The sequence below is a fragment of the Mustela lutreola genome, chromosome 4, assembly GCF_030435805.1.
Source record: "Mustela lutreola isolate mMusLut2 chromosome 4, mMusLut2.pri, whole genome shotgun sequence".
In the NCBI taxonomy this organism is placed as follows: Eukaryota; Metazoa; Chordata; class Mammalia; order Carnivora; family Mustelidae; genus Mustela; species Mustela lutreola.
Genome location: NC_081293.1, coordinates 40301029 through 40328425, shown reverse-complemented (window position 1 = coordinate 40328425; position 27397 = coordinate 40301029). Strand labels below are relative to the sequence as shown.

At 42.9% G+C, this 27397-nt stretch overlaps 1 protein-coding gene across 1 annotated transcript in view; it reads right to left on the bottom strand.

Annotated features, from left to right (window-relative positions):
* TMEM273 (transmembrane protein 273) overlaps positions 1 to 18971 on the bottom strand; it is a 34721-nt gene extending 15750 nt beyond the window's left edge. The window contains exon 1 of the mRNA XM_059169634.1: positions 18846 to 18971. Coding sequence (XP_059025617.1) covers positions 18846 to 18891 — 46 coding nt within the window. The 5' untranslated portion in view covers positions 18892 to 18971. The remainder of the gene's footprint in view (positions 1 to 18845) is intronic.
* Between the last annotated feature and the right edge of the window lie 8426 nt (positions 18972 to 27397).

Below are 27397 nucleotides of genomic sequence, written 5' to 3'. Positions count from 1 at the left end.
GAAGTCACACACCTGAGGCTATACATGTCAAGGGATGGTACCCTTTCCTCGGGTGCACAGAGGCACTTATGGTTCTGAGTCTAGAGTCCTTGCTTCCTCCTCACGCCCCCTCTGAACATTCTGCTGCCCAAGGATACTCTTCCACCCCTCCCTGCCGAAATAGCCAGTCTCCAGCTCTCCTCTCTGCAGACCCTCCTGCCCTGGTCACCTAGAGCCCCGCCTGCTTCTGCCAGTGATTTCCAAACAGAAAGGAGCCTCCTGCAACAGTAAATGGTCCTGAGGCCTTGAGGCTGGCTGGGTCCCCTTGCCTGGGACAGGAAAGGACAACCTGCAGGGGAAGGCAGCAATGGGGTTACTCTCTGAGACAGAGCTGAGGGTACAGCGTGGCCTTGCCCCATCTCAGTTGGAACCTGATCCACAGAGAACCCATCCCTGATGTCCAGACCGATTGCGCTGCCCATAACACTTGTCAGGCCCACCCTGTATGGGGGCTGGAAGTCTTCACCGCCCTTATTTGGGCACAATCAGACTATGTGGTTCCAGTTGTGGGGTAGTGGGCGTACGAGCCCTCAGATGTCGTTCTATAAGTATCTGAACTATAAATAAGGAGAAGCCGCCCTAAGTGTTTGCCAACTGATGCCCCTTCATCTTCATCTTGGAACTTAAATATTGCAGAGTGGCTCCTAACTTTAGATCTCATGGATTCTAATGTTCCCAACCAGAGGAAGGGGCTTCGAGCGTCTAGACAGGCATCCGTCCTCTCTTAATGCTGTCAGGAAGTGCCTGCCATGCGCTCTGGACAGGGAGTCTGAGAGCAGCCCAAGTCCCCTGTCCCCCATCAAGGAGCTCTTGGAGTGACAAGGGAGACAGAAGGAAAAATCAGAGCGTCATGGACGATGTCCCGCACCTTCCTGCAAACCTCCGTCTTCACTAGGTAGAAGTCTCAAGGGGAGCCTGCAGGATGGAGACTTGCTGTGTGGTCCACACCCTTCCCCTGACCGGGAAATCCTTTAGCTTTCCTTCAGGGAACTACCTCCATGTGATTCCCCAAGGCTGACTCCAGGGCGAATACAGGAACACCTGATTAATTAGCATATTCCAGCTTCCTGTCAGTAGTGATTGGTTGAGAGGTGGGGCAGGTGATCCAATTCAGGCCAGTAAGACTCGGCTCTGAGACTTTGAGGAAAATATGGAGAAACAGGGGTATCTTCTGGAATTGGTAACAGTGGGCAGAGGAAGGTCCACAGGATAGAGAGAACCTGCTGGGACTGAAGCCCCCACAGAAGAGGGTCAAGTCGAGACCAAGTCTTAAAGATAGATGTTAAACGCCTGAATCCAGCTATGCCTGAAACACCTCTTCTTGACTTAACAATCACCTTAGTAAGGAAACACTTTCTTTAGTTTAATATGATCTGAGCAGAGTCACTGTCATCTGCAGTCAGAAGAGTCCTGAGGACTTGGGTGGCAGGTCCTTCACAAAGCATCACCGGAAATCAGGCTGGCGAGGCAGGGAGGAGAGCAGAGAATGCTGGCTGGGAACAAGCTGCTCACAGCACAGCCGCTGATAAACCCAAGTAGGACCCACCGGCTAAGCAGCCCGTCACTCCTCTGCCCAGCGCACTCCGCCACCTGATGCAACGCCTGCCTTGTTCCCATGGAAAGTTCTTACTTGTCCTTCAAGACTTAGCACAAGGCTACCTCTTCTGAAAGTCCCCTTTCTCTGTGTCTGTTCAGGCTCACCCTTGTCACACCTCTGCCCCCGCTCCATGTACACTGTCCCGCAGGTCATTCTCTGGCACAAAGGACATGCTTCAGAATAAGCAGCTTGTCTCCAGGGCCAGGATGAGAGGTGAGATTCCTTAGAACTCAGTTTCTCTTCCTGTGAGATGCAGAGAGAAGCAGGAAGGGAGGAACATGGAACTAACTGGGAAGTGACCCCAAAACGACTGAGCATGAATCCAGAAATGGCTTCAAGTGATGAGACTGAGTACCCAGTACTAAATGATAATGCAGGCTCAGGAAGGAGGTAAAGTGAAGCCAAAGAGAAACAAGGAACCATTGCTCTTGTACTCTGAGACGGGAAACTCTTATGGCACACCCGCAGAGCACATGTGGCACACCCATGGCATACACGTGCCTGCCACTGCTGTGGATGCCTCTGTCTCCCCTGGTCCCCTGTCTCCCCAGGTCAAGCACAGTGCAGCAAGCATCCCTCTTCAGTCCTCTCCTGGGCTGGCCTAGGTGACGGAGCACTCTGACTCCCAGGGACTGCTGGATGTGCGCTGGGGTCTCAAGCCTTCCCCTGACATGGCTGTGACTTGAAGAAACCTCAGGCTCCCTGTCCACAAGCCCAGGAAGCTCCCAAAACTGCTCTTGCTCCAGCGCACCTTCTGGTCTCATTAGCCAGACTGCAGCGGCCTGCTCCAGGGAAACAGGCCTCACTGCTCCTCTCTCAGGGTGGTGGTGTTCCCCCTTCCCAGGAAAGCTCCTAGACTCCGGGGCAGAACCCGCACCTGCTAGAGCCGTGCACGTTCTAGACATAGACAGTAAAAGGAAAACTGAGGAGCAAGGACAGCAGCACAAAGAAGGCTCAGAGGGGCCTCTGTCCACAGCCAGAGGGCACACCAGGTCAGACCACCTGCTCAGCAAACCCAGCTCAGCTGCCCCGGCCTGGCCAGTCATGTGCCCTGACGTCTGACCCTGCCCCACTGAGCAGGGAATTCCTTGCACAGAGTCCCGGTCGTACTTGGAAGTGTGCATCCATCAGCCATCCGGGAGGACAGAGGGGTGCCTCCCCCAGTCTGAGGGAGTCAGAGAAGGGCCCCTGGAGTAAGAATTATTTAAATTAAAAACAAAAGGACAAGTAGGACCTAGTGAAGGTGGGAGACTAAGCAATAGGCCAGGCAGGGCCGGTGTCCAAGCAGAGGAAGAGGCACCAGCAAAGGCCAAGAGGCGGAGGAAGAGCAAGGGCCTGGGAATAAAAAAGGCAGCTCGTTGAGTCAGCAGCAAAGGGGGCACTGGTAAACTGAGGCTTTCAGGGTTTTCCAGAGGATGAGGACGGGACAGTTAGCCAGGACCCAGCTGCCCTGAGCAAGATCTAGAGTCCAGAGGCCACCAGGAAGAAAGAGAGGCTAACCCAAGGCTCCCAAACACACAGGAAAATGCCTCCAGTTTCCAGAAATAACCTCATAATTAAGAGGAAAATAATACTGGTGGGTCACCAGACAGTACCAAAACTTGTGCCCACTTTGTTTTGCCTGAGCAATCTTTGCTAATTAATTCTTAAAGATTCACACACTGGGATTAAAACACTCAGCTACAGAAGCTAAACTGATCGATACATTTCCAGACTAATGGAGGGGCTGGAGGCAGGGAGCCGGCTTTGGCCCAAGGTAGACCCAAGGGCACTCCAGAAATGGGGAGCTGTCCCAGAGGGGCAGGACCCTCCCAAGGTATCCCAGACCCATGCTGGATAGCAGGAAGTGACATCAAACCCTGTCACAACTAGCAGGGGAGCTGCTGAAACCTTGAGGAAGCGAGAGATGCTGGAAGCCAGGGGATGCATGAGGCTGCATTGGTGGCGTGTGTGGTGGTGTCTCGGGAAGACAGGACTGGAGAATCCACCATGGGGACACTCAGTTAACCCTACACACACCTTGTGGAGGGTGCTGGTCCCTCTTTGAATGCCTTCATTGGGGCATGAGTGCTTCATATGACTGACTCCATGGTGGGTAGAAAGAATTGACACTCAGAATCGGAGCTTCCGAATCTCCAGTCTGTCACTGTTCTGCCAGTGGCCTAGGGCCGGACAGGACAAGACTGGCAGCTCAGCAGCCTGAGCAACAGCTGACTCGCAAGAGGGCTGACCACAGGAAGCCTCCTTACCGCACACAGAATGCTGTGACGATCCCCTGAAGGTGTGTGGGAGGTGCAGACCGAGGTGCAGGAGGAAAGTCTCCACAGGCCCTCAACCATCCCCTTGAGATGGTGTCCTCAGCTTTCCTGGAGGCCACGGGAGATGTGGGGAGCACAGCATGCCAGGAAGCAGCCCTGGGCAGGAGCTCAGGGGGGAAAGATTATCCTCCCCGTCAGCAGAAGTCACAGAGCTTGACAGAAACCTCCAGAAGGCTGTGTGAGGCCAGGTGTGGGGACAGCCCACCCACTCCATCCGGGGGCTTCAGCCCAGGGAAGGCCTGTTTGCAAGAGTGCCTTTGCAGAGAGAGCAGGGGCGGCTGGAAGCAGAGCAGAATAACTAATTAATGATGGTAAAGTATTGTGGAAGGGGAAAGCGTTGCATAACCGCTAAGTGGTGGGGTTATTATTATTCATGCAATATTCATACTGTGCTCTTCAGCCTCGGAGAAGCTCCGTTCTGCAGTCCTCGGGGACCAGCTGAGGCAAGCATGTGCCCAGGGGGCGAGGCTGTGGGACAACAGCTGGCCTGGCCCACAGGGAAAAGCTCCTGACACTGCAGCGGAAACAGCAACACCCAGCCAACACGAGAGCCCCTGGCGCCTTGGCGACTCCACTCTACCTGCCTCCATCTACCAGGACCGAATTTCTCTGAGCCCTACTGTGCGCCAGAGTCTGTGCTGGGTGTTTCTTGGTCAAGGCAGCTCCTGACATCTGCAGAGTGTAGGGCATACCATAGTCTAAATATTTAAAAGTTAGAGATCGGTCCACACGTGGCCCAGCCCACTTGCCACTCAGGGCCCTGCAGTCCACCCCCCAGGAGTCATCTTTCTGAGGGGGAAGCTTAGCTCTCCTAAGGGCCCAAAGCCTGGCTGGTCTGTTGGGCCGGAAGTGGGTCCTGGCCTGGGCCTCTTGGAATGCCAGGATGCTGAGGGATTCAGGACAGGGCCTGGCCCGGTCAGCCTTCCCACCCCGCCTTCTCCCCAATGCCTCAATTTCCCCCCTGGACTTCTGGCCAGCACTGAGGTATGCTTCCCAAACTAGCTTGCTAAGTGGAGAAAAGAAGTGAGTTTTTCTGGTCCTCTGCCAAGGAATGCCTGTTGGTCATGGAAATAAAAGCAGTTCCCCTCTTGCTGTCTAGATCCCAGGCCCCCACAAGGCTGGCTTCCTCCCTGGACACCCCCCCACCCCCGTCACTTTCAGCAGCCTGGTGGACACACGCAAGCCCCTCTCCTTTACGAGTGCATGCTGACCCAGGTCCTAAACTTGGGAAATCTTTTACAACAAGACTGGAAAGAAAGAAAATCTTCACATTGAATATATGTGTGAATGTGTGTCCCCCAGAGTAGGGACAGGGCCCTTTCTCCTGGGGCCTTGACCCTCATCTCTCCAGAAAGCCCCAGCAGGTGAGGGGTCATCTCGGGGTCACACCGCTGAATAGGGGAGTCCTGGGGTTGGAACCTGGGTCAGCCTGGCTCCAGGAAAGGGTTTCACACTGGAATCTGGGCTGGACAGTGGCTCCAAGTGGACCACAGTTTCTCCCTGTGTCACGTGTGGCTTAATAAGGACTCCCCGGCAGCTTGGGAGGATCTCTGTTCTTAGTGCCCTGAGGTCAGCTTAGGGACCCTCTCTGAATATCTCCAGAGCCTTCCCTGGGTCAACCCCATCCAACATTGTCTTCTGTGGGGCTGCGCATGGGCCAGCCACAAGCTATGACAGACACCAATACCTCAGCCACAGCCTCTGACCTCAGGCCACAAGCTACTTCCAATGGGGAAGCGAGTATGAGGTGTGCAATGGGGCCTGCAAACCAGCAGACCCTGCTGGTGTGGCCCTGGACAGACCCTGCCTGTCTGCTCTCTCCCAGAAGGTTTGCCTCCAGCCATCCCAAGTGCTACACTACAGCTGGCAAGATCTTCCTGCAAAGCTGTGGCAAATGCCCTTCAGGAGAAGGCCTCCCTTCCTCCTGGTGACTCACCAAGCCCTCCTCCTCCCCTGGCCCATGCTCACTTGTCAGCCTCACTCCGTACTCCCCTCTGAGCCAGCCTACCTCCTGCCTGGGCTTTGGCAGGGGCTGTCCTCTCTTCTTAGAACTCCTTCTTTCCCATTCCACCCAGATTTGTTTCTGCACAGAGTTCCTGCAGACTAGCTCCTGGAAGCTGGGGTTGTACTCTAGGCACTAATCAACCCACGGACAAGTGTTGTTACTGGCCATTTGCTGGGCGGTGACCTGGCAAGACCAGATCCTTGCACCAACAGAAGTGACAGCCCAGAGGGGGAACAAGATCCCAAAAAGGCACCCATGAAGACAGGTATACTGTTAGGATTGTGAGGAGTTCTGTGAGAGAGTATCTCCCAGGATCCTGGGAAGGAAAAGCATGAAACCCATACAGAGCAGACTATATGTGAGGAGAAGCCTTCACAGCTGGACAGGAACTTGACAGCTATTCCATGGGCCTGGACAGCAGAAACACGGGGTGGTGCATGTGATGGGGCTGTTCTGCGGACACCCTAAACACTTTGGTCTATTCTGGTAGCCATGGAAAACTGTTAAAGGATTTTAGCCACACGGGGGCGCAATTAACTCTCACTCAATAAGACTCCTCCTCCAAGAAGACCTCCTGGACACCCAAGCTTGGATCAGGAGCTTTTTCTCTGTTTCCCTCCATTTTCCTTTATCTCAGTACCTAAGACACCACATTACAACTGTCCTTCCTATAGGCTGTCAACTCCTTCAGATCAGGGCTTGAATCTGTGTCACAACAGAGCCTGATAAAAATCAATATTCACTTACCGAAAGCAAAAGCTCCCATGTCTATGTGTCCCAGTATCGTAGGGTGGCCCAAGAGCCCAGCTCCAGGCCCTTCACCTCTTCCCCTGGGCAGCAACTCCTAGACAACACGACCCAAAGGTTTGCGTAGGTTTCTGAGGGGGTGCAGGCGGGTTCCAGGCAGAAATTCCCCAGCTGCTCATCTGTTTTGTTCAGATGAGCAGGAGAGAGCAAGCCCGTTCATCTCACTGAGAACCATTAGCCTGTTATTTAATGGAATCAAATTTAATAAAAGGAGCAGTTCAGGCAATTCTGGAGGATAAATGAGGGTATAGATGTGACAGAGATGCTTACAGTGACTTTAAAGAGGAAGCACAAGTGGTTAACGTGGAAGTGAGTGAAAAACTCTGCTGAGCTATGGAAAGTGTTCAAGGACCACTGGAAATTCCCAGCAGGTGTTTTGTGGAGGTCACCACACTGTCCTTCCTTCAGGATCCCCCAGGATCAGTGCTGTGTGTCTGAGAGACATTAAGGAGCCCCGAGTCCCCTCCCCAAAGATCTTCCTCCAAACCACCCACCCATCAGGTTCTTAAAAACTCGTCTCAGACCTCCATTTCTGGAAAGATAGAACAGGCTAACCTTTCCCTATTCTTCTCACCAAATTTAGCTTAAAACCTAGATATTAGACAAAAACAAACAAACAAACATAAGAAGATCCTGAAAGATGGAGAGAAGAAGGCAGACTGGCTGAGGACCTTGGGGGCCCCACTGGAAGCAGCCTGTAGCCTGTGGTCAAAGTGTGGCTGTCACAGCTCATAAAAATATAAGTCAACAAAACAGACTTTCTTCTCCTCTAAGATTTCTAAATTCTGTTTGACTGTTTAGGCTAAGAAATAACATGTCTAAAGTAGTTCCCAATATATGTAGAGGAAATATTTAAGAGAGGAAAGGGACATAGAGACACAATTTCCACTTTTCACTTGAACTGTTAAAATGTTGATAACAATAGATGATAATATATTATGCATATATCATGGAATACCTACTATACTAGTCCAATGGTAGGAATACCTACCATTCCAGTGTTTAAGCAACCACTGAAAAGGCAATGAAAAGAAATATGTTCAAAAACACTACAGACAAATCAAATGGAATTCTAATAAAGAATGTTCCAGTAACACACAGGAAGGTAGGAAAAAGAGAAATGAAAAACAGAGAACAAGGAGAAATCATAATATAAAGGGGCAGCCTGAAAGCTCCAACATATCAAGAACTACATTAAGTGTAAATTGCCTATATCTGCTAATTAAAAAACAGGTTTGCAAAGCTTATTTAAAAAATTATTGAACCATATGCTGTCCACAAGAAACTCACCCTAAATATGATATAGGTATGTAGAAAATAAAAGAATGAAAAAAAGAAATCCATGCAGACATTAACAAAAAGAAAGAGGAGTGGCTACATTTATATCAGAGACATTTTTGAGCACAGAAAATTAATGGTAAGGCCAAAGATATTACATGACATTGTATTACATTACATAATGATAAAAGAGCCAATCCACCAAACAGACACAGTAATCCTAAATCCTTATAAACAAACAACACAGCTGTAAAATCTGTGAAGCAGAAACCAATAACACTGAAAGGAAAAATAGACAGATGCACAACTATAGTTAAAGGCTTCAATAGTCCTCTCTCAACAACTGATAAAACTAGACAGAAAATCAGCCATGATAGAAAAAAATTCAACCATATTATCAAGCAAAAGGACCCAACACCAGCAGAATATGCATTCTCTTCAAGCACTTCTATAAGATATATCAAGGTATCTAGACTACATTCTGCATCAAACATCAACAAAATTAAAATAATTTCACTCATACAAAGTGAGATCACAATGGGCTCAACTAGAAATTAACAATAGAAAGATAACCAGAAATTTTCCAAACACTTGGAAACTAACGATATTTCCACAAAATTTGTGTGTCAAAGAGGAAGTCTCAAGGGAAATGAAAATATTTATTAACTAAATAAAAATGCAAACACACATATCAATATTTGTAGGGCATAGCTAACATAGCTGAGAGGGCAATTTATAGTACTAAATGCTTACATTAGGAAAGAGGTGAAGTCTTCAAACCAATAATCTAATATCTCACTTGAAGAAATCAGAAGAACATCGAAATAAAGCCAGAACATGCAGAAGGAAGTAAATAATAAAGACCATAGCAGAAATCAATGAAGCAGAAAACAGAAAAAAAATAAAATGGTTTATTTGTAGCCTGTAGCCTGTAATAAAGCCTGTAACCTTTATTAAATGGTTAATAAAAAAGAAATAAAAAATCCAATACTTTGAAAAGATCAATCAGATAAACCTCTATTGAGACTGGCAAGGGAAAAAAGAGAGATGACACCAATATCGGAAGTGAAACAGGAACATCACTACAGATCCTATAGACATCAGAAGGGTAATAAGGGAATACTATGAATAACCCTAGCCATAAAAACCTGGTGACTTATGGACAACTGGGTGACACAGTTGGTCAAGCAACCAGCTCTTGGTTTCAGCTCAGGTCATGATCTCAGGGACTTGAGATTGAACCCCATCATGGGCTCCACACTCAGTAAGGAGCCTGCTTGAGATTCCCTCTCCGTCCCCATCTGCCCCTCCTCCCCATATGTGCACTTTCAATCTCTCTTACATAAATAAATGAATCTTTGAAAAAGAAAAACTGGTGACTTAGGTAAAATGGGCCAATTCCTCAAAAAGTACTAACTGTCACAACTCATCTGATATGAAATATTTTGAAGCCCTATAACTATTAAGGAAACTGAACTCAAAATCTACAAACCCCAAAAAAGAAGTCCACAGGCCCAGACAGTTTCAGGGGAGAATTCTAGCAAATTTTTAAAGAATAATTAACACCAATTATGCAAAATCCCATCCAGACAATAGAAGAGAAGAGAAAGCTTCCTAATTCATTTTATGAAATCAACATTACCATGACATTAGGACCAGAGAAAAAAAGGTGCAAAAAAGGACAACTACAAACCAGTGTTCATCATGAATACAGACTCAAAAACTCTTACCAAATGCTATCAAGTAGAATTCAGAAAAATAAAATCATGACCAAATGGAGTCTAGTCAAGGATGCAAGTCTGATTTGATATTCAAAAATACATCACCGCAATCCACCACATTAACAAATAACAGAAGAATAAAATCACATGATCATATCAAGTGATGCAGGGTTCTAAACCCACGTATGACCAAAATTCTCAGAAAACTAGGAAAAGAGGGAAACATCATCAACTTATTAAGAATCTACAAAAAATCCAACAGCTAACATCACACTTAATCATAAGAAACAATGTGTTTTCCTACGAAGAACAAAAATAAGACAAAGCTACTTGCCATTGCCCTACCTGTTCAACATAGTACTGGAAGCTCCTGCCAGTCCAATAAGACAAGAAAAGGAAACTAAAACAACATACCATTCAGAAAGGGGAAAATACAACCATTTGCAGTTCATGGTCCACATAGAAAATCCCAAGGAATCTAAAAAATAATTCCTAAAATTAGTAAGTGAATTCATTAAGGTGGCAGAATAGAAGATTGACATACATAAATCCCTTATACTTCTATATACTAATAGTTACACATAGAAAGAGAAATTTAAATACAATTTATTATCACCCCCACAAAAAATACTTAGATATAAACCTAATAATACATGTACAGATTTCACATATTAAAAATTCCACAATGGTGATGAGAGAAATAAAAAAGAATCTTAATAAATGGAGATACAAACCAAGTTCACGGAAAACTCAGCTAATAAAGATGTCAAATCACCCCAAACTGATCTCTAGATTTAATGTAATTCCCATCAAAATCCTTGCAAGATTTTTTTATTGATGTAGATAAGATTATTCTAAAATTTACATGGAAAGATAAAGGAAATAGAATTGCTAAAAACCTTTTTTTTTTTTTTTTTTTTTTTTTTTTTTTTAGAAAATGAAGAATAAAGTAGGAGGGAACATTCTAACATCTTGAAATTTACATACTTACAGAAATCAAAACTGCTTGGTATTGGCCGAGGAACAGACCAATGGAAAAGAAAAGATGACCCAGAAATAGTCCATACAAGAATGATCAATCGATTCTGGACAACAGAGCAAAAACAATTCAATAGAGGAAGAATAGTTTTTTCCAGCAGTGGTGCTGGAGTGATTAGATATCTATAAGCAGCAACAACAACAACAATAAAGTATGCTGAGCTAAATTCACAAATGAACTCCAAGTGGATTACAGAATCAAATGTAAAAGATAAAACTGTACAACTTGGTGAAAGGTAAAATAGAAATGGGGTTATTTAAAAGGGAACAAAGAGGTCATTAAGGAGATGGACCTTATGCACACCCTCACTGGACAGACCCATGAACTTCTGAACTAGGTCAAACTGCAAATATTTCAAAAGACTCAGCCAGAACACCTATGACTTGTTAAGAGAAGTTAAGCAAAGGCTTAATTAAGATAGTCTTAGCAACAAATTATATTCAATCAAGATTACTTTTCTGTTGCTAACACCAATCAAAATTCTTTGTAAACAACATTCAAGCATTCTCTTTGTCTTTAGAAACCCTTGACTTCTGTTCCCTAGAGGGGAGGGGAGGTGCACTATTTGTGTTGTGTTGTTAAATCTTTTGTGTTCCTGAATTACACATTGGAGGCCCCCAATCAATGATTTTTGTTTTTGTTTTAGTTCCGGTTTTTTTTGTTTGTTTGTTTTTTGGTTTTTTTTTTTGATTGACAACTTTTAGGAGAAAACATAAGATTAAGGAAGGAGCAAGATGGCAGAGGAGTAGGAGAAAACATTAGATAAAATCTTGGAGACCTAGGGCATGAGTAGTGAAAATGTTTCAGATGTGCTATCAAAAGCATGATCCATAAAAGAAAAAAAAATCAGTAAACTAGACTTAATTAAAATTAAGTACTTTTGTTCTATGAAAAATCCTATGAGGGGGATGAAAAGACCAGATAGAGACTGGGAGAAAATATTTTCAGATCACATCTTTGACAAAGGACTTATATTCAGAATATATTAAGAACTCTTAAAATTCAATAGTAAAGGAAAAACCAAGCAAACCAATTAGAAAACTGGCAAAAGTCATGAAGAGAATGCTGGCTTGACCAGGGCATTTCTCCTCACCTTCCCAGGGTCCTCCCTTTTTCCTTTATGTTCCACTGATTTTCCCAGTGACCCTGTTGTATTGTTTTCTTTTGTTACATTTGTGATAAATTGTTGCATGGCAAAAGAAAACTAACATGTCAAGAATTCTTTCTTCCTGGAATCCACTCACTGTCTGATTGTGAACCATTGTCTTGGCAGGAATCTGAAACAGGGGAAAAGCTGTCAGGAAAGATTTTTACAAAGATCTCAGGGACTAAGAGCCAAGGAATAAAGTGATGACTTTGACTTGTAAGATAAAAACGAATTTAATTCTCTTTACCCCAGCCTCTGCCATCTTTTCATTATAAATTAAGGGGGTGGGGGGGGGGAGGTGGCGGGAAGCCTCTGTTCTCTTCAATAACTCTGGCTCTTTCAGTGAAGGATGTTTTAGGCACTGGAACATAATTAAAGTGATATTGTATTTCTTTTATTATCATGATTATAATAATACATAGATTTCAGCGAGTCCTTTCCAACAGAATTAAAACGGAGACAGATGGCTGACATTTTGGTTGGAATTAAGAGTCCATAGGAATATTTTATCTGGCAGCCTTTTAAAAAGGAAGGTACAAACCTCTAATAAAATGCCTAGATATCTCACCAGATATTTTCAATAGCTATTCTTAGAGCAATATTTTAGCAAAATTCAGCAATATTGATCGGTTGGTAGTTAAGTGCAAATATTTATTTAAAATTGTGACAACCGTAACCCACAATCTGTGGAGGCCGAGAAAAAACAAGGCCATCACACCTCAGATTTAGCCTTAGCATAAGTACAGCCATCTTAGCTCTGGCAGCCGTCTCAGACCCCTGTGCCCAAGGGCTGAACTTTCCCTCACCCTGCTTTAGGAACCCCCACCCTGTTTTGGTTCCAGGAAACCCCATCCTGCTTTAGTAACAGGAACCCATAAATACCCCTGCCTTAACTAAGCTCAGGGTCCAAGTTCCTACTCTGCTGTGTCGGTTATACTTGGGCGCAAGTTAAGATTGTCAAATAAACCCTCGTGTGATTGCATCAGTACTTGGCTCCTTGGTGGTCTCTCAGAAGTGAAAACTCTGGCACAACAAATCAGCTATAAGTCTTTCATCATTATGTCAAGAGAACATGAGCCTTTCTTAGACAGGTATCTTCTGCTTCCAAACGTGAAGCCCTTAGAAGGAACCAAGAACGGTTATACGTTGTTTAGTACAGAAAGGATAACTGGAATCACTAGAATATCAGGCAAACTCCAAAATGTGGAACGTTCTATGAAAGAAAAGGAGATGGGGTGCCGGAGTGGCTCAGTGGGTTAAATCCTCTGCCTTCAGCTCAGGTCATGATCTCAGGGTCCTGGGATCAAATTCTCCCTGCTGAGCAGAGAGCCTGCTTCCCCCTCTCTTTGCCTGCCTCTCTGCCTATTTGTGACCTCTCTCTCTCTCTCTTTCTCTGTCAAATAAATTAAAAAAAAAAAAAAAAAGAAAAAAAGGGGAAAAAAAAAAGATGGAAGCTTCTAAAACACCAATGTCATAAAAGACAAAGGCTGAGGAGATGTTTCAGGTAAAGAAGGTCAAAGAAACAAGGTTACCAAATGCCACATCGGCCCCTCCACTGTCTCCTTTGTTCAGGACAGTGAAGCTGCAAAGGGCATTGGTGGGTCCAGTGAAAATACTGAACTGCGATAGATTATGTGAAAGTATTTTGACAATGCTAACTTTCCTGATGTTGCCAACTGTGCTGTGGTTATACAAGAGATTGTCTCCATTTTTAAGAAATACACACTAATGTATTTAGGGTTAAAAAAACAACATGATAGATATAACTTACTCTCAAATGGCTCTGAAAAAAAAGACATCTCTCTCTTACTATATAGAACTATATATATTTATATCCTCATTTGTTTGGTATAAACATATTTCTCCAGAGAGGTAACGTAAGATAATGCAAATGATGGAATCTGATTAAGAAATCAGCAAATCATACAGGTGTTCTTTGTATTATTTTTCTTGCAATTTTTCTTTAAGTTTGAAACTATCTTGAAATAAAAGATTGAGAGAACAGTTTCAAAAGTCATGTCAGTTTTCCATGATGACACTACTTTCTATTCTCAGCTGGGCGGCAGTTTGGTATTGGAGCTCCAAGTACAGCTTTTCAGCATCAAACTGTTTGCATTTGAATCCAGCATTTCCACTCACCAGCTATGTGACCTCTGATAAGTTACTTTATCATTCCGGGCCTCAGTTTCTTCATCTGTGAAATGGGCATGAGAAGAACATCTGCTTTGTGGCTGGTTTATCAGAAACAAATGAGATCTACGTAGGAGTGCTGGGCGAGACACCATACTCAGAATCAGCTCTCAGGAAGTGGGCTTTGATGATGCTTTCAAGGAAAATGATCTACACACGAGAGAGAAGGTGTAGTAAGAGCCAAGATGAGTTTTAAGTCAAAGCAAAAGAAGAGGGAGGAGGAGTAGAAGAAGAAGAGGAAGAAGAAGGAGGAGGAGGAGGAGGAGAGGGAGGAGGTAGGGGAAGGGGGAGGAAGGGGAGAGGGAAGGAAAAGGGAAAAGGAAGGGGAGGGGGCAGGGGGAGGGGAAGGGCGAGGGGGAGGAGAAGAAGTAAGGAAAAAGAAGAGAGAGGAGGAGAAAGTATCTTACATACAAGTTACCAAGATTCACAAGCTACAGTGAATACAGTAGTGTGACATGACTCAACACAGAGAGACACAAATACTGGCACAGAATAGGAATCCCATTAATAGTTCAAATATGCATTAAATGGGTATAAAATAGAAGCAACACTGCAAAGCAGGGGAGAAAGGAAAGATTGTGAAATAAATGATATTAAGATCATTGAGGTTTCATATAGAAAAAACCTAAAATTAGATCCTTTGTTTAGGCCATACACAAATATAAATTCCAAATAAATTAAAGGTGCAATCATGGAAAATGCAACCACTTTAATTAAAAAAAGAAAAAAGTTTCTTAGACAAGGGAGAAAAACCAGACACAGCAAAAGTCAAAGAATAATAAATGTCATTGTATCCCATTTACAGACTTCTGCAGAGCAAAGGATACCACAAAGATAAAAGATAAACAACATACATAGATAGGATATTGACAACACATGACAGAGCCAAGTAATTAATATCCAGAAAAATATATATAAAGGACCAATTGGACCACAGGAAATGTACAGAAAAAGACACCTGGCTGTCTGATAAAGAAAGGGAAAATAGTTAATCTCACTAGTCATCAGGAACGTGCAACCTAAAAACTTGGAGATAATATTTTACAACTCTGATTGGCAAAAAATGAGAAGTCTGACACTACTGAGTATTACTAAACCTGTAGGGGGACAGAAAGGTCCGGATCTTGCTAATGGAGAGCAATTTGGCAATATCCAATGAGGGGAGAATTGTCCATACCCGTGACTTGTGACGTCTTCAAGATTGTCTCCCAGAAAACAGCCGCACATGGCTTCTAAAAGATGAGATTGAGAAGTTTCATTACAGCATCAACAAACACTCAACAAGTAAGAAACAACCTAAATTCTCTCAGTTACCAGAAGGTACAACTAAATTATGATGTAGTGTTTCAACAGACCTATTTAGGACAGTTGAAACGAATACCATTGATCTATGTGATCAGCGCGGGGAGCTAAGGCAGCGTGTTGAGTGTGCTGTAGTGACATTCGTGTCACATGTTGAACCCCTAGAAAGCAACACAGGAAGGAAGCTCAGTCAAAGCAGGGGTGCTGTATCTTTCGGAGAAGAGAGGAAACAAAACAGGGGAGGGGAGCCCCAAGGGCATTAACTCCATTTCTGACATTCTCTTTCTTTGATGGATATGTTGATTTATCTATCTACTTACAAATCTGTCTAAAAAACCAGCCAAATTTTAAAAATGTATTAATTCAAGGTGTTGGGTCCATGTTTGTTACATTGATGTCAGTTTTTTTTCTTTTTTAAGATTTTATTTATTTATTTGACAGAGGGAGACAGTGAGAGAGGGAACACAGGCAGGGGGAGTGGGAGAGGGAGAAGCAGGCTTCCCATGGAGCAGGGAGCCCGATGTGGGACTCGACCCCAGGACCCTGGGATCATGACCCAAGTTGAAGGCAGAAACTTAACGACTGAGCAACCCAGGAGCCCTACATTGATGTCAGTCTTAAAATAGTTTTAGAATATTGGAAAACTGACTTTCTCAAAACTGTCCAACTACTCTGTGTTGTGGGAAATAGAGGCTCATGCAAGCCAGGATGTCATGGGAGTCACTAGGGAGAGATGTCCCTCTTCCTCCCATGTCCCCAAAAGCCCTCATGCACAGCTCTCACATATGCCCTGGGGTGACTGGCCTGGTCCCCTGCCCTGTGTTAGTAGGTATCACTAGATAATCCCCCAGGTCGCTTCTACCAGTTTGTAAAGAAAAGTTTAATTAATTCTTACAACTTTCAAAGAGGCTATCATGCTACTTTTTGGTGCGGTGCATAGAAATTTATTTTGTATTAAGAATATATATGATCCTTATGAAAAATGTCAATACAAAGAAACCGAAAGATGCCTTATAATCCTATTTCCTAGAAAGGGTAAAAGGAAACTTTTCATGACTTGCTGTATTTCCTTCCAGTCAAGTTTTGGATAGGCAAGCAAACATATGGAAAATGTAATTCTGTACCTATAACTCCACAAGTTTGTCACCTCCCCTTTATCCATGTCAGTTCTGAGAATGTTTTTCATGTAAACATTTTGGATATCGTTTGAAAAGTTTGATTATAACTGATTTAGCCAGGGCGCCTGGGTGGCTCAGTGGTTTAAGCCTCTGCCTTCAGCTCAGGTCATAATCTCAGGGTCCTGGGATCGAGCCCCACATTGGGCTCTCTGCTCAGCGGGGGAGCCTGCTTCCCCCTCTCTCTCTGCCTGCCTCTCTGCCTACTTGTGATCTCTCTCTATCAAGTAAGTAGATAAAAATCTTTAAAAAAAAACTGATTTAGCCAGATTCTGACTGAAAATCATTTGTTTTCTGGTTTCTACTGGAGTCAACAGTGCTAAATAACATCCTATTAAATATTCAGGGGAATTTTTATCCTATTACTTCATCAGGATAAATTTCTGGGTAAAAGGTTGTGAACAGCTTACACTTTGCTACATGTTATCCAATTATGTCCTGAGAAGATTGGGTCAATCAGTGTTCTAATCATCCAAATAGTGAGTGCCCACCTCCTGTTAGATCCCGGCCATGTGCTTTAAATGTGGCCGCAGACTGAGTTCTCTCAACAGCCCTGTGAGGTTCGTACAGTCATTATCCCCAAGTTACAGATGAGAAAACTTAGCACAGACAGGATGGACAACGTGCCCCAGCTCCCAGGGCTGGTAAAGAGCTAAGAGGATTAACATTCGTTTCTTTAGAGGGAAACACAGTCTCTGAAACACCACTGTTTCTGCCAACCGTATCTGAAAACACTAACTGGCTGTGATACCTTAGCCAACTAATTAAAACTTTATCCTTAAAATGCGGATAATGGTGGGACCTATTTCATGAAGTTGCTGTAGGCACCAAATGAGCTAATGTGTTTAAGGGAATAGGCAGCAGGTCGAATGCACTCAAAAATGTTACATTACTCTTTCTTTTATTATCTGGGACCTTGAGCATTTTCAAGGCTTATCGCTTGTTCGTAATTTTTCGGAAAACTGCCTACTTGTATCATGGGCACATTTTTTTCAGGGGATTTCTTAAATTTCACTTCCTTCCCCACACCCACCCCCCGGGACAGACGTGGGGAAGGAAGATGTACAGACTGGTCTGTACATCTACACTGGTCAAAAGCAGAAACAGGTTAAGATGCCTGCCACCTCTGTCACGTCGCCGAGCACACTTTGCGTTTTCTGCCCTGCACACACGTCTTTTTTGCTTGCTGGTTCTAACTACCCCCATGGCCACTGCCACTCATTACACATGGCCATTTCCACATGTAAACTGCTATATGCCGAGGCTCTCTGCCTCCCACGCTAACTCCCAGAAAGCCAAGGTCTTTGTTCACTCCGGGCTGGATGTGGGCTTCAGGCAGGAGTCCTGCCCCTGAGAATTAGCACTGCCCATGTCCCGGGTCTAGGCTGTTGCTTCCTCAGATAGAAGATTAGATCTGGAGATCGACTGCCTGCCTTTGAGTCTTGACCCAGGGCAAGTTCTGAGAAACAGCCTCTTTGTGCAGATGCCTTTTTAAGAAATATCAATTAATGTTGAAGCAGATTTTGCAAAGTACGTGGCTCATTAATCTCTGTTTATCTCTGTCTACACATATCATTCTAACCATCATTCTGGGCCTCAATCTTTATCTCTCTCTATTTTCCCTCTCTGATTCTCTGGTCTTCTATTTCTCCCTCTATATCCTGCCTTACTTTTCTATCAGTCTCCACCTTTTCCCCTTCTTCCTTCTTTTGATGTACAGAATTAAAGAAGACTTTTAAAAGTCTGGATACTTCTGGAGAAGCACCTACATTTTCTCATTTTATATAATTATTTTGGTTTGACCTAATTAAATTGAACTTAATTTTCAAACAATCCTAGAAGACATGCATTATTCTCCCCCTTATCTCTTATTGGTTCAGAAACGGAGAGAGGGTCCAAGAAGTTTGCAGCAGTTTGTCAGCAATGAGGCCACAATTTAAAGCCAGATTTTTCCAGGTCCCAAGCCCAAAGCTCTTTCTACCACATGACCCTTTCCTGTTCTCCCCTGACACAGAAGCATCTGTAAGTTGCAGCTGGAATGAAACAGACAAAAATCGTTGCTCACTGTTTCCTGTCTCAAAATGAGAAAAGCTGTCTATCTCAAGGGACACATCTGTGCTTGAGGGACTGAGCCCCAGTGGGCTAATGCTCCCCCAGTTTCCCACTCACTGAGGGACCCCAGCCACAGAAGAGTCCCACCCACACCATTTCTGCATTCCTTACTTACCCAGGAGGAGGAGGAGGGCTCTCAGCATGCTGGCCCCCAAGCCCATGCCGGCTCTATGCTCCTGGCTCCTCTCTGAACAGGCACCGAGCGCTGTATGACCCAAGGCTGCAAGGGACAGGAGCCAAGCTCCACGTGACAGACAAGGAGGAAGCTGCCTCCACGCCAGGAGGCTGCTCAGTTCCTCTCCGTGACATCAAAGGGCAGGGCTGAGAGAAGCACTTGTTGTCCTAGCCCTGCCATCTGTGGAAGGGAACTAGCCCACAAGAAAGGCTCCTTGAGGCTTTCCAGGATACTGGCTATCACCCCATCTATCTCCCATAACCTACCCCCACCCACCACACACACACACATAGCATGGGAAGAGAAGTGCCCTGAGGGCAGATTCTTGCCCAGAGACCCAGGCTGATGAGTCTCAGAGGGGGTTGTGGGCAAAGCAAATATGGATGTCTAGGTCATGCAACGCCCATGGCCACCAGCCCACAATGTACCGCAGTCACTGTGCTTGGTGCCATAGACGTCTCTCAGTCTGGGAGGCTGATTCTCTTCTCAGAATAACATTTTAGATGTCCAAAATAAAGTAGCTAGGATCCTAAAAGAAACCAGTTATATTGGGGTCCCTGGGTGGCTCAGTCAGTTAAGCACCTGCCTTCAACTCAGGTCATGGTCCCAGAGTCTTGGGATCGAGTCCTGCATGGGGCCGGTGGGGGAAAGCCTGCTCAGCAGGGAGTCTGCTTGTCCTTCTGCCCCTCAACCTGCTCGTGCTCTCTCTTTCTCTCAATAAATAAATAAATAAATCTTAAAAAAAAAAAAAAGAAAGAAGCTGGTTATATTGAAATACATTACCAAAAATAGAACACACACTTATGATATAGAAATAGATGTGCTTTCTCTCTACACAGAGAACAGCAAGATTTAGCAGAGGGGAAGAAAGTCCACAATCTTGACATCATGACAAACGTTAACAATATTTAGAGATGTCTGTACCAGCTGGAAGATGGACAAAAATCCTGCAGTTGCTACTAGCCATAAAGTCACCCATGTGGTAACATCACAGTGGTTTCTTGGTTACCCTCATGTTGAAAAGACGTGTTAAGTCTCCAGTAGAGGTTAGAGGACAAGGATGTGATTTTTTTCTCATCCACATTCCCAGACCCCACTTAAGCCCCTCATGCTGGAAGACCCTTGATTCTCAACAGGCTCAAAACAACAAATTTGGAGCCATGAGTTTCCATCCTTCTCCTTAAAACCTGCCTGACTGTCGAGCCACCAACACAAATGTGTAAGAAATCTCACTTTTAAAAATGTACAGCCCCCTCATGACAAGTGTTGAGCCCCATCCAAACGAGAGGACAGTGGTCAGCCTCTTCATCCTCGGGCTTCCTCAGCCAAATTCCTAACACTGCTATCTCACAGAGCACCGTGTCCCTCAGGCCCTCACACTAATGATGGATGTGAGAGGACCAGGGTGTTTGTGAGAAAGGCCATCTGCTTTTTTGGTGCCTTAAGGTTCCATCTTCCTATCCAGACACTTTATTTCATACCAAACACTTCGGTTGGTCTTTACCTACACCACGAAACATATTCCCTCTTACTTCTCCTGAAACTTGTGAACTTTTAAAACTTTTACCCCCCCTTTTTTCCTTTTTTTTAATTTAAATTTAATTAACCAACATATAGTACATCATTAGTTTCAGATGTAGTGTTCAATGATTCATCAGTTGCTTATAACACCCAGTGCTCATTACATCATGTGCCCACCTTAATGCTCGTCACCCAGATACCCGATTCCCGCTCACCTCCCTTCCAGCAGCCTGGAAATCTCCCTCTCTGATTTCTTCCCATTCAGTTTTCCCTCCCTTCTCCTATGATCCTCTGCATTATTTCTTATGTTCTACATACAAGTAAAACCATATGATAATTGTCTTTGTCTGATTATTTCACTTAGCATAATCCCATCCAGTTCCATCCATGTTAATGTAAATTCATCCTTTTTGATGGCTGAGTAAAGTTCCATTGTATATATGGACCACATCTTCTTTATCCATTCATCTGTTGAAAGACATTTTGGCTCCTTCCACAGTTTGGCAACTGTGGACATTGCTGTGATGAACATTGGGGTGTGGGTGCCCTTTCATTTCACTACATCTGTATCTTTGGAGTACATACCCCGTAGAGCAATCACTGGATTATAGGGTAGCTCTATCTTCAACTTTTTGAGAAAACTCCATATTGTTTTCCAGAGTTGCTGTACCGATTTGCATTCCCTTTCTCCACATCCTTGCCAACACCTGTCATTTGCTGCCTTGTGATGGTATCTCATTGTGGTTTTGATTTGTACTTCCTTGATGAAAAGTGACGTGGAGCATTTTTTTCACGTCTCTGTTGGCCATCTCTATGCCTTCCTTGGAGAAGTGTCTGCTCATGTCTTCTGTCCATTTCTTAACTGGATTCTTTGGTTTTTTTGGATGTTGACTTTTTACCCCACTTAATGGAGATGTTTGGAGGAGAAATGTTTCACTTCCTGAGCAAACTGTGAGAGAATGCCGGAGCAGGCACAGTAAGTCATCAGCAGTGGCTGGGGACTGAGTGGAGGGTCTCAGGGGAGCCCCAAGTGAGCCCAGGGCTGCCAGGTGCACAAAGAGGTCCCCTATTTTGTGGAATCACATTTTTAAATGTCAGCAACTAGTTTTGAAAAGTTCTTACATGGGGCAGGTCAAACCAGATAGCGGTCTATAACTTCTGCTCTAAAATACTTCTGTAGGGGTGCCTGGGTGGCTTAGTGGGCTGGGCCTCTGCCTTTGGCTCAGGTCATGATCTCAGGGTCAAGGTTCTGGGATGGAGGCCACATCAGGCTCTCTGCTCATCAGGGAATCTTCTTCCCCCTCTGTCTCTCTGTCTGCCTCTCTGCCTACTTGTGATCTCTGTCTGTCAAATAAATAAATAAAATCTTAAAAAAAATAATACCTCTGGAGACCTCTTCTAGGGCTCAACCTTTCAGATATAAACCCAGGAAGGGAAGTTCCTGCAGCAACTTCTGCTTTTCTCCCTGCCACAATCTCCTGAGACCGGAAAAGGCAGCATCTGCCACCTACTTGAGTAGAGAAGGAAATACAGACTCTCAAAATGGTCCCATGAGCTAGACTCTGAAAAGATGACCTGACACCTAGGCCATGTTCCTGGGTGGGATGGGTAACCTCGTTTTGGGGTGAAGCCCCCCAGCCAGAGTGGGTGCCCCCCGCCCCTGCTCCTATAACAAATGCCTGCTTTTTAACCTGAGCCTGCTCCCACCACAGCAGTCAAGATGACTCCCACTAGACTGAGAACCTGTGAAGGCAGGAGCTAGAGCCTAGTCCTGTGCCTGACTCAGCTCAAGACCTCAGTGGTGGCGACTGCATCAAGGAATAAGTTTCCTTGCTTAGCTCACTCTCAAGCAGAGCCAGCCCAGCCTCCAGCCTGTGAGCCGGAGGCAGCCAGCTCTGTCAATCCAAGGGGAAGGAGCCCATATTCTGACATTCCTCAAGGTGTGTCCCCGCATCCAGCATGGTCAACATCCAGATGCAGGAGCTCTTCTCTTCCCTCAGCACCTCAGCACCAGCAACAGAGCTCACAGAGTCACATCCCACATGCCTGCCTGCAGGGCAAGTCGAGAAAACTGTCAGATCCACCACAATTATGGGAGGTTTTTTTTTTTTAATTTTTATTTTATTTTTCAGTGCTCCAAGATTCATTGTTTATGCACCACACCCAGTGTTCCATGCAATACATGCCCTATTATGGGAGATTTTTTAAAAATGAGAGATAAGGGAGATTTGAAACACACGGTCTATCAGATTTAAATAGAACTCTGCATCCAGAAATCAGAAAATAACTATTCTTCTCGAGCATGCATGCAAGCTTAAACAAAAATTACTACATCTGGGCCATGAAGTAACTCCCCAAAATTTCAAAGAATGGATGACATACAGATCACGTTTGTTTGTTTTTTTTAAACCACAGTGCAATCAAATCAGGTGACAGTAACAAAAAATACATTCAGTTTCCATATGTTTGGAAGTTTTCAAACACATTTCTAGGTAACTTAGAAGTCAAATTAAAAATTACAGTAAAAATTAAAAATAGCCAGAATGTAATGATAATGAAAATGTTTTGTATCTGATTGTGTGGATTTCAAGTAAAGTAATAATTAGAAGGAAAGGATATAAATCCTTAGAAAAGAAGGGCTGAGAAGGAAAGAGTTAAGCAACCAGTTGGGGAGGTTTGGAAAGAATAAGCCTAAGAAAAGATAGAAGAAAGGCAATAATAAATATGAAAGCAGAAAAGGATAAATCAGAAAGCAAAGATTCATTAGGGAGGGTCAGCAAGTCCTAAGGTTTGTCTTTAAAAAGCTAATAATATGAAAAAGTAAAAAAATAAAAAGCCAATAATATGACAAACTTCTCATAGACCAGAAAAGAGAGAAGATACAAATAATAATATTGAGAACAAAAAGGGGTGGTAAATATCATTTTAAAGAGTTAAAATAGAAAAAAACATACAATTTTCTCAATTGATATAGAACAGTATTTAATAAAATTCATCACCCACTCATGATAAAAACATCTAATCAACTAGGAATGAACAGGAATACCTCATAAAGGGTATCTACCACAAAAGAACCAATAAACATTATTATGGTAAGCTACAGAGATGCAATCTCTTTAAAATTAGGGATAAAGGGATGCCCTATACCACCAGTTCTATTCACTAGTGTCTGGAGGTCTGGTTAGTGTGGATTTTTTTTTTTTTAAGAGGAACTACAAGGAAGAAGCATTGAGAAGGAAGAAAAACCCTATTCTCAGGTGATATGTTTGCCTATATAGAAAGCCTCTAACAGTCAAAGACTATTTATCATAAATAATAGTATGGCTGAATATAAGGTTAGTTTTGTTTTGTTTTTTTTAAGTAGGCTCCACACTCAGCGTGAAGCCCAGTGTGGGACTTGAACTCACGACCCTGAGATCAAGACCTGAGCTAAGATCAAGAGCCGTGTGTTTAACTGACTGAGCCACCCAGGTGCCCCAAGATCACTGCTTTTAAAATCCAGTGGATTGCTATACACCAGTAATGAACAGAAAACATATTTAAAAAAAATAAAAATTACACCACCACCAATAATATGTGTGTATATACACAAATATGTATGGAAAATAATAAACCATGTGTGAAAAATAATAGGTATATTTAAATATATAAATTTATATATTGTTTACATATTACACATATATTTTTATATATTATGAATAATATATTGTAGAAATATTTCTATTTATATGATATAGATATATCTTATGTAATATAGACATATAATACATATGTCATATATAATACACACTATAAATCTAAACAAATTTACTCAAGACTTACATGGAGAAAACTTGAGTTAACAGAATTAAAGGAAACTTAAACAAGCAAAAATGTGTCATCATGTATAAGAAAACTCAAAAATCTTAAAAATCTCAGTTCTTCTCAAACTGATCTATATAGCCTCAGTGCAGTCTTAGGCCCAAGCTCATTAATAATCAGAAAAATGAAAATCAGGACCACAATGTGATACCATTTTACACTTATAATATGGTTAAAGTAAAAATCTTAAGCAATACATTTGGAACAACATAGAGGAACCTAGAGGGTGTTATGCTAAGTGAAATAAACCAGAAAAAGACAAATGCTGCAGGATCTAACTTATATGTAAAATCTAAAATAACCAAAATCACAGAAGCAGAGAGTAGATTGGTTGTTTCCCTGGGGCTGGGGAAGAAGGAAAATGAGGAGATGAGGATCCAGGGGTACAAAACGTTGGTTATGCATGATGAATAAATTCTGAAGACCAGCCATGTGAATGTAACTAACAATACTGTATTCTATGCTTAAAATCCACTAGGAGGGTAAATCTTAGGCTTTCTCCTCACAAGAAAAGAAAAAAGAAAAGAAAATTGTTAACTATGTGAGGTTATAGGAGGGTTGATTAGCTTAATTATGACAATGATTTCATATATATCAAAACATCAAGTTGTATAGCTGAAATGTACAAAATTTTTGTCAATTACACTTCAGTAAAGATGGGGAAGCAATTTTGGAGAATGCTAAAATTAAATTGAGATTGTTGCGGGGGGTGGGAATAGGGTATAACATCTTTGTAGACAATTTTCTATTTTCTAGGAAAGTTGGTTTATCATAGGATTCAACAATTCTACTCCTGGAGATATAACCAAGGAGACTCTTAAACGTGTACATTCAGAGATACAGAATAAAACATTTATAGAGCATGGTTTGTAATAGCAAAAAAAAAATTTTTTTTGAAAGAACCATGAAACACATCAATAGAAGAATGAACAGATATATACTATTACATAGCTATAAAAATTAATACACTACAGCAACACAGACAACTTGGATAAATTTTGGAAAACATATTGGAACTGTAATACTGTGTGAATACTGTGTGAAAAATTACTGTGTAATACTGTGTGAAAAATCAAATTACAGGGATGCCTGGGTGGCTCAGTTGCTTAAGCATCTTCTTTTGGCTCAGATTATGATTCCTGGGACCTGGGATCGAGCCCTGCATAGGGCTCCCGGCTCAGCAGGAAGTCTGCTTCTCCCTCTGCGTGCCACTTCCCTGCTTGTGCTCTCTCTTTCTCTCTCTCTGACAAATAAATAAATAAAATCTTTAACAAAAACTCAAATTGCAAAAGATGACAGTCAGAATGGTACCGTTTTCACAAAGCACAAAAACAAGCAAAACTAAACATAAAGAGTCTAGGAAATGCATTTTTTCTCATTAAATACAATTTTTAAGTCATTAAGATGATAAACATATAATTCAGGAGAAGGGGTATGTAAGGAAAGAACACGCAGCAGGACACTGAGGTCATGTTCTAGTTCTTTAATTATGAGTGGGTGCTTTGGTGTTTGTGTTATTATGATGATTCATTAGTAGGAAGTTTACATGCCGAGTTCTTCCCAGATAAGTCCTAGTGTTTGTGCCATTATCTTGGTGCAGATATAATAACATCCCCTTTTATTCCCAAAGTTTTGTCAAAGGCCAAAAGGTTTGGAGCATTAATCATATAGTCTCTTTATTCATTAGCTCCTTATTAAAGACTCCATAATTTAAATGTAATTAAAGCAAATATTAATACTAGCAGAATTGTGTTGATAGAAATTCAAATTATTTGAATCATTCTAGTCATAAGTATCAGTAGATTTAAAAATTTACACAAGATTTGAAACATTAATCCCACTTGGAAAAAAATATTTAAGGAATTAACTGAGCAAATGTAGAACGATGTACAAAGATGCTCACCATGCAAATTTTTTTGAGATTAAAAATCAAATGACAAATAAAGACAGAAACCAACCTATGTTGGCCCATGTATAAACTGAAATCACTGACAGGGTAGTGCACACCAGTAAATGTGTACCTTTATCTTCATCAACTAGCTTCAGTTTCAATAAGCAAATTGGTGTTTCCGGGGAATGGAAAAACGTAAATGAGACAAACATGGTCAGTGGTGCAGCCCACTTGTCCAAAACCTTTTGCAAAATAAAAAACTGTGACCTTTGACTGTGGTTACCAGAAAGCATAAGGTAGAGTAAGATATGTGTGCATTTGGAGGTTGACAACAGGGAATCATATACATAAATGTGATCTTATTTACCATACATATTTATTTTTGTGTTGTTTTAATATCATTTCCTGATTATAAAAATTATATTTACACCTTTACACGCATATAACTTCATTTCTTTCCCTATTTTTGCGTGGCTGTACATAGCTCTGCTGCTGACCCAAGAACAATATTGTGATTCTAAATTTTCTCAAATATGGCCAGGTCATGATGAAAAGCATAATGTCCATTAAGGTACTAATGCAAATTTCATTATTAAAGTAATCGATCTTGAAACAATGAAACTACCAAAACTAAAAGCATCTTTCACGTTAAATTTTTCACTAGTGCCCCACCAGAGCCAAGGAGCTGTTCATTCACCAAAGGACTGTGGGGAATAAAGGCGCATTCACCAGCGCAAAGGCCGTATGGCTCAGGGTCTCCTGGCCAAACAAACCTAGGACTGGACGGCTAGGAGCCCTGCTCAAAGGAAGCTCTGGGGACCCAGAGTCTTTCTCAGGCTGGGCCTCCGACTTCATCTACACCTGGCCCCTCATAGGTTGGTGGAGATTCAGGACACTATGGCGTATGCAGTATTTACCACACTGTTGAAAGGAAGAACTTCATTCTTGGTCCACATCTCTTACAAAATTGCAAGAGTTGGCATTTATCAAATTGAAAATCAGCAAAAATTCAAACTACCCAGATACCCTATTTCTTGACTTCAGCCTTTTGTAAAGGATTGTCTACTCTCTAGGCCTCACAGATGACGATGCAGGAAGCTTCTTGGAGAACACTAGAAAACTCTGCCTCATTTTCTCAGAAGGAATTAAAGTTTTTCCTGGTTTCTCTACCTGAGAAATAAGCCTTTAGTCAGCCACAGAGTCTCAAGTTGTAAATAGG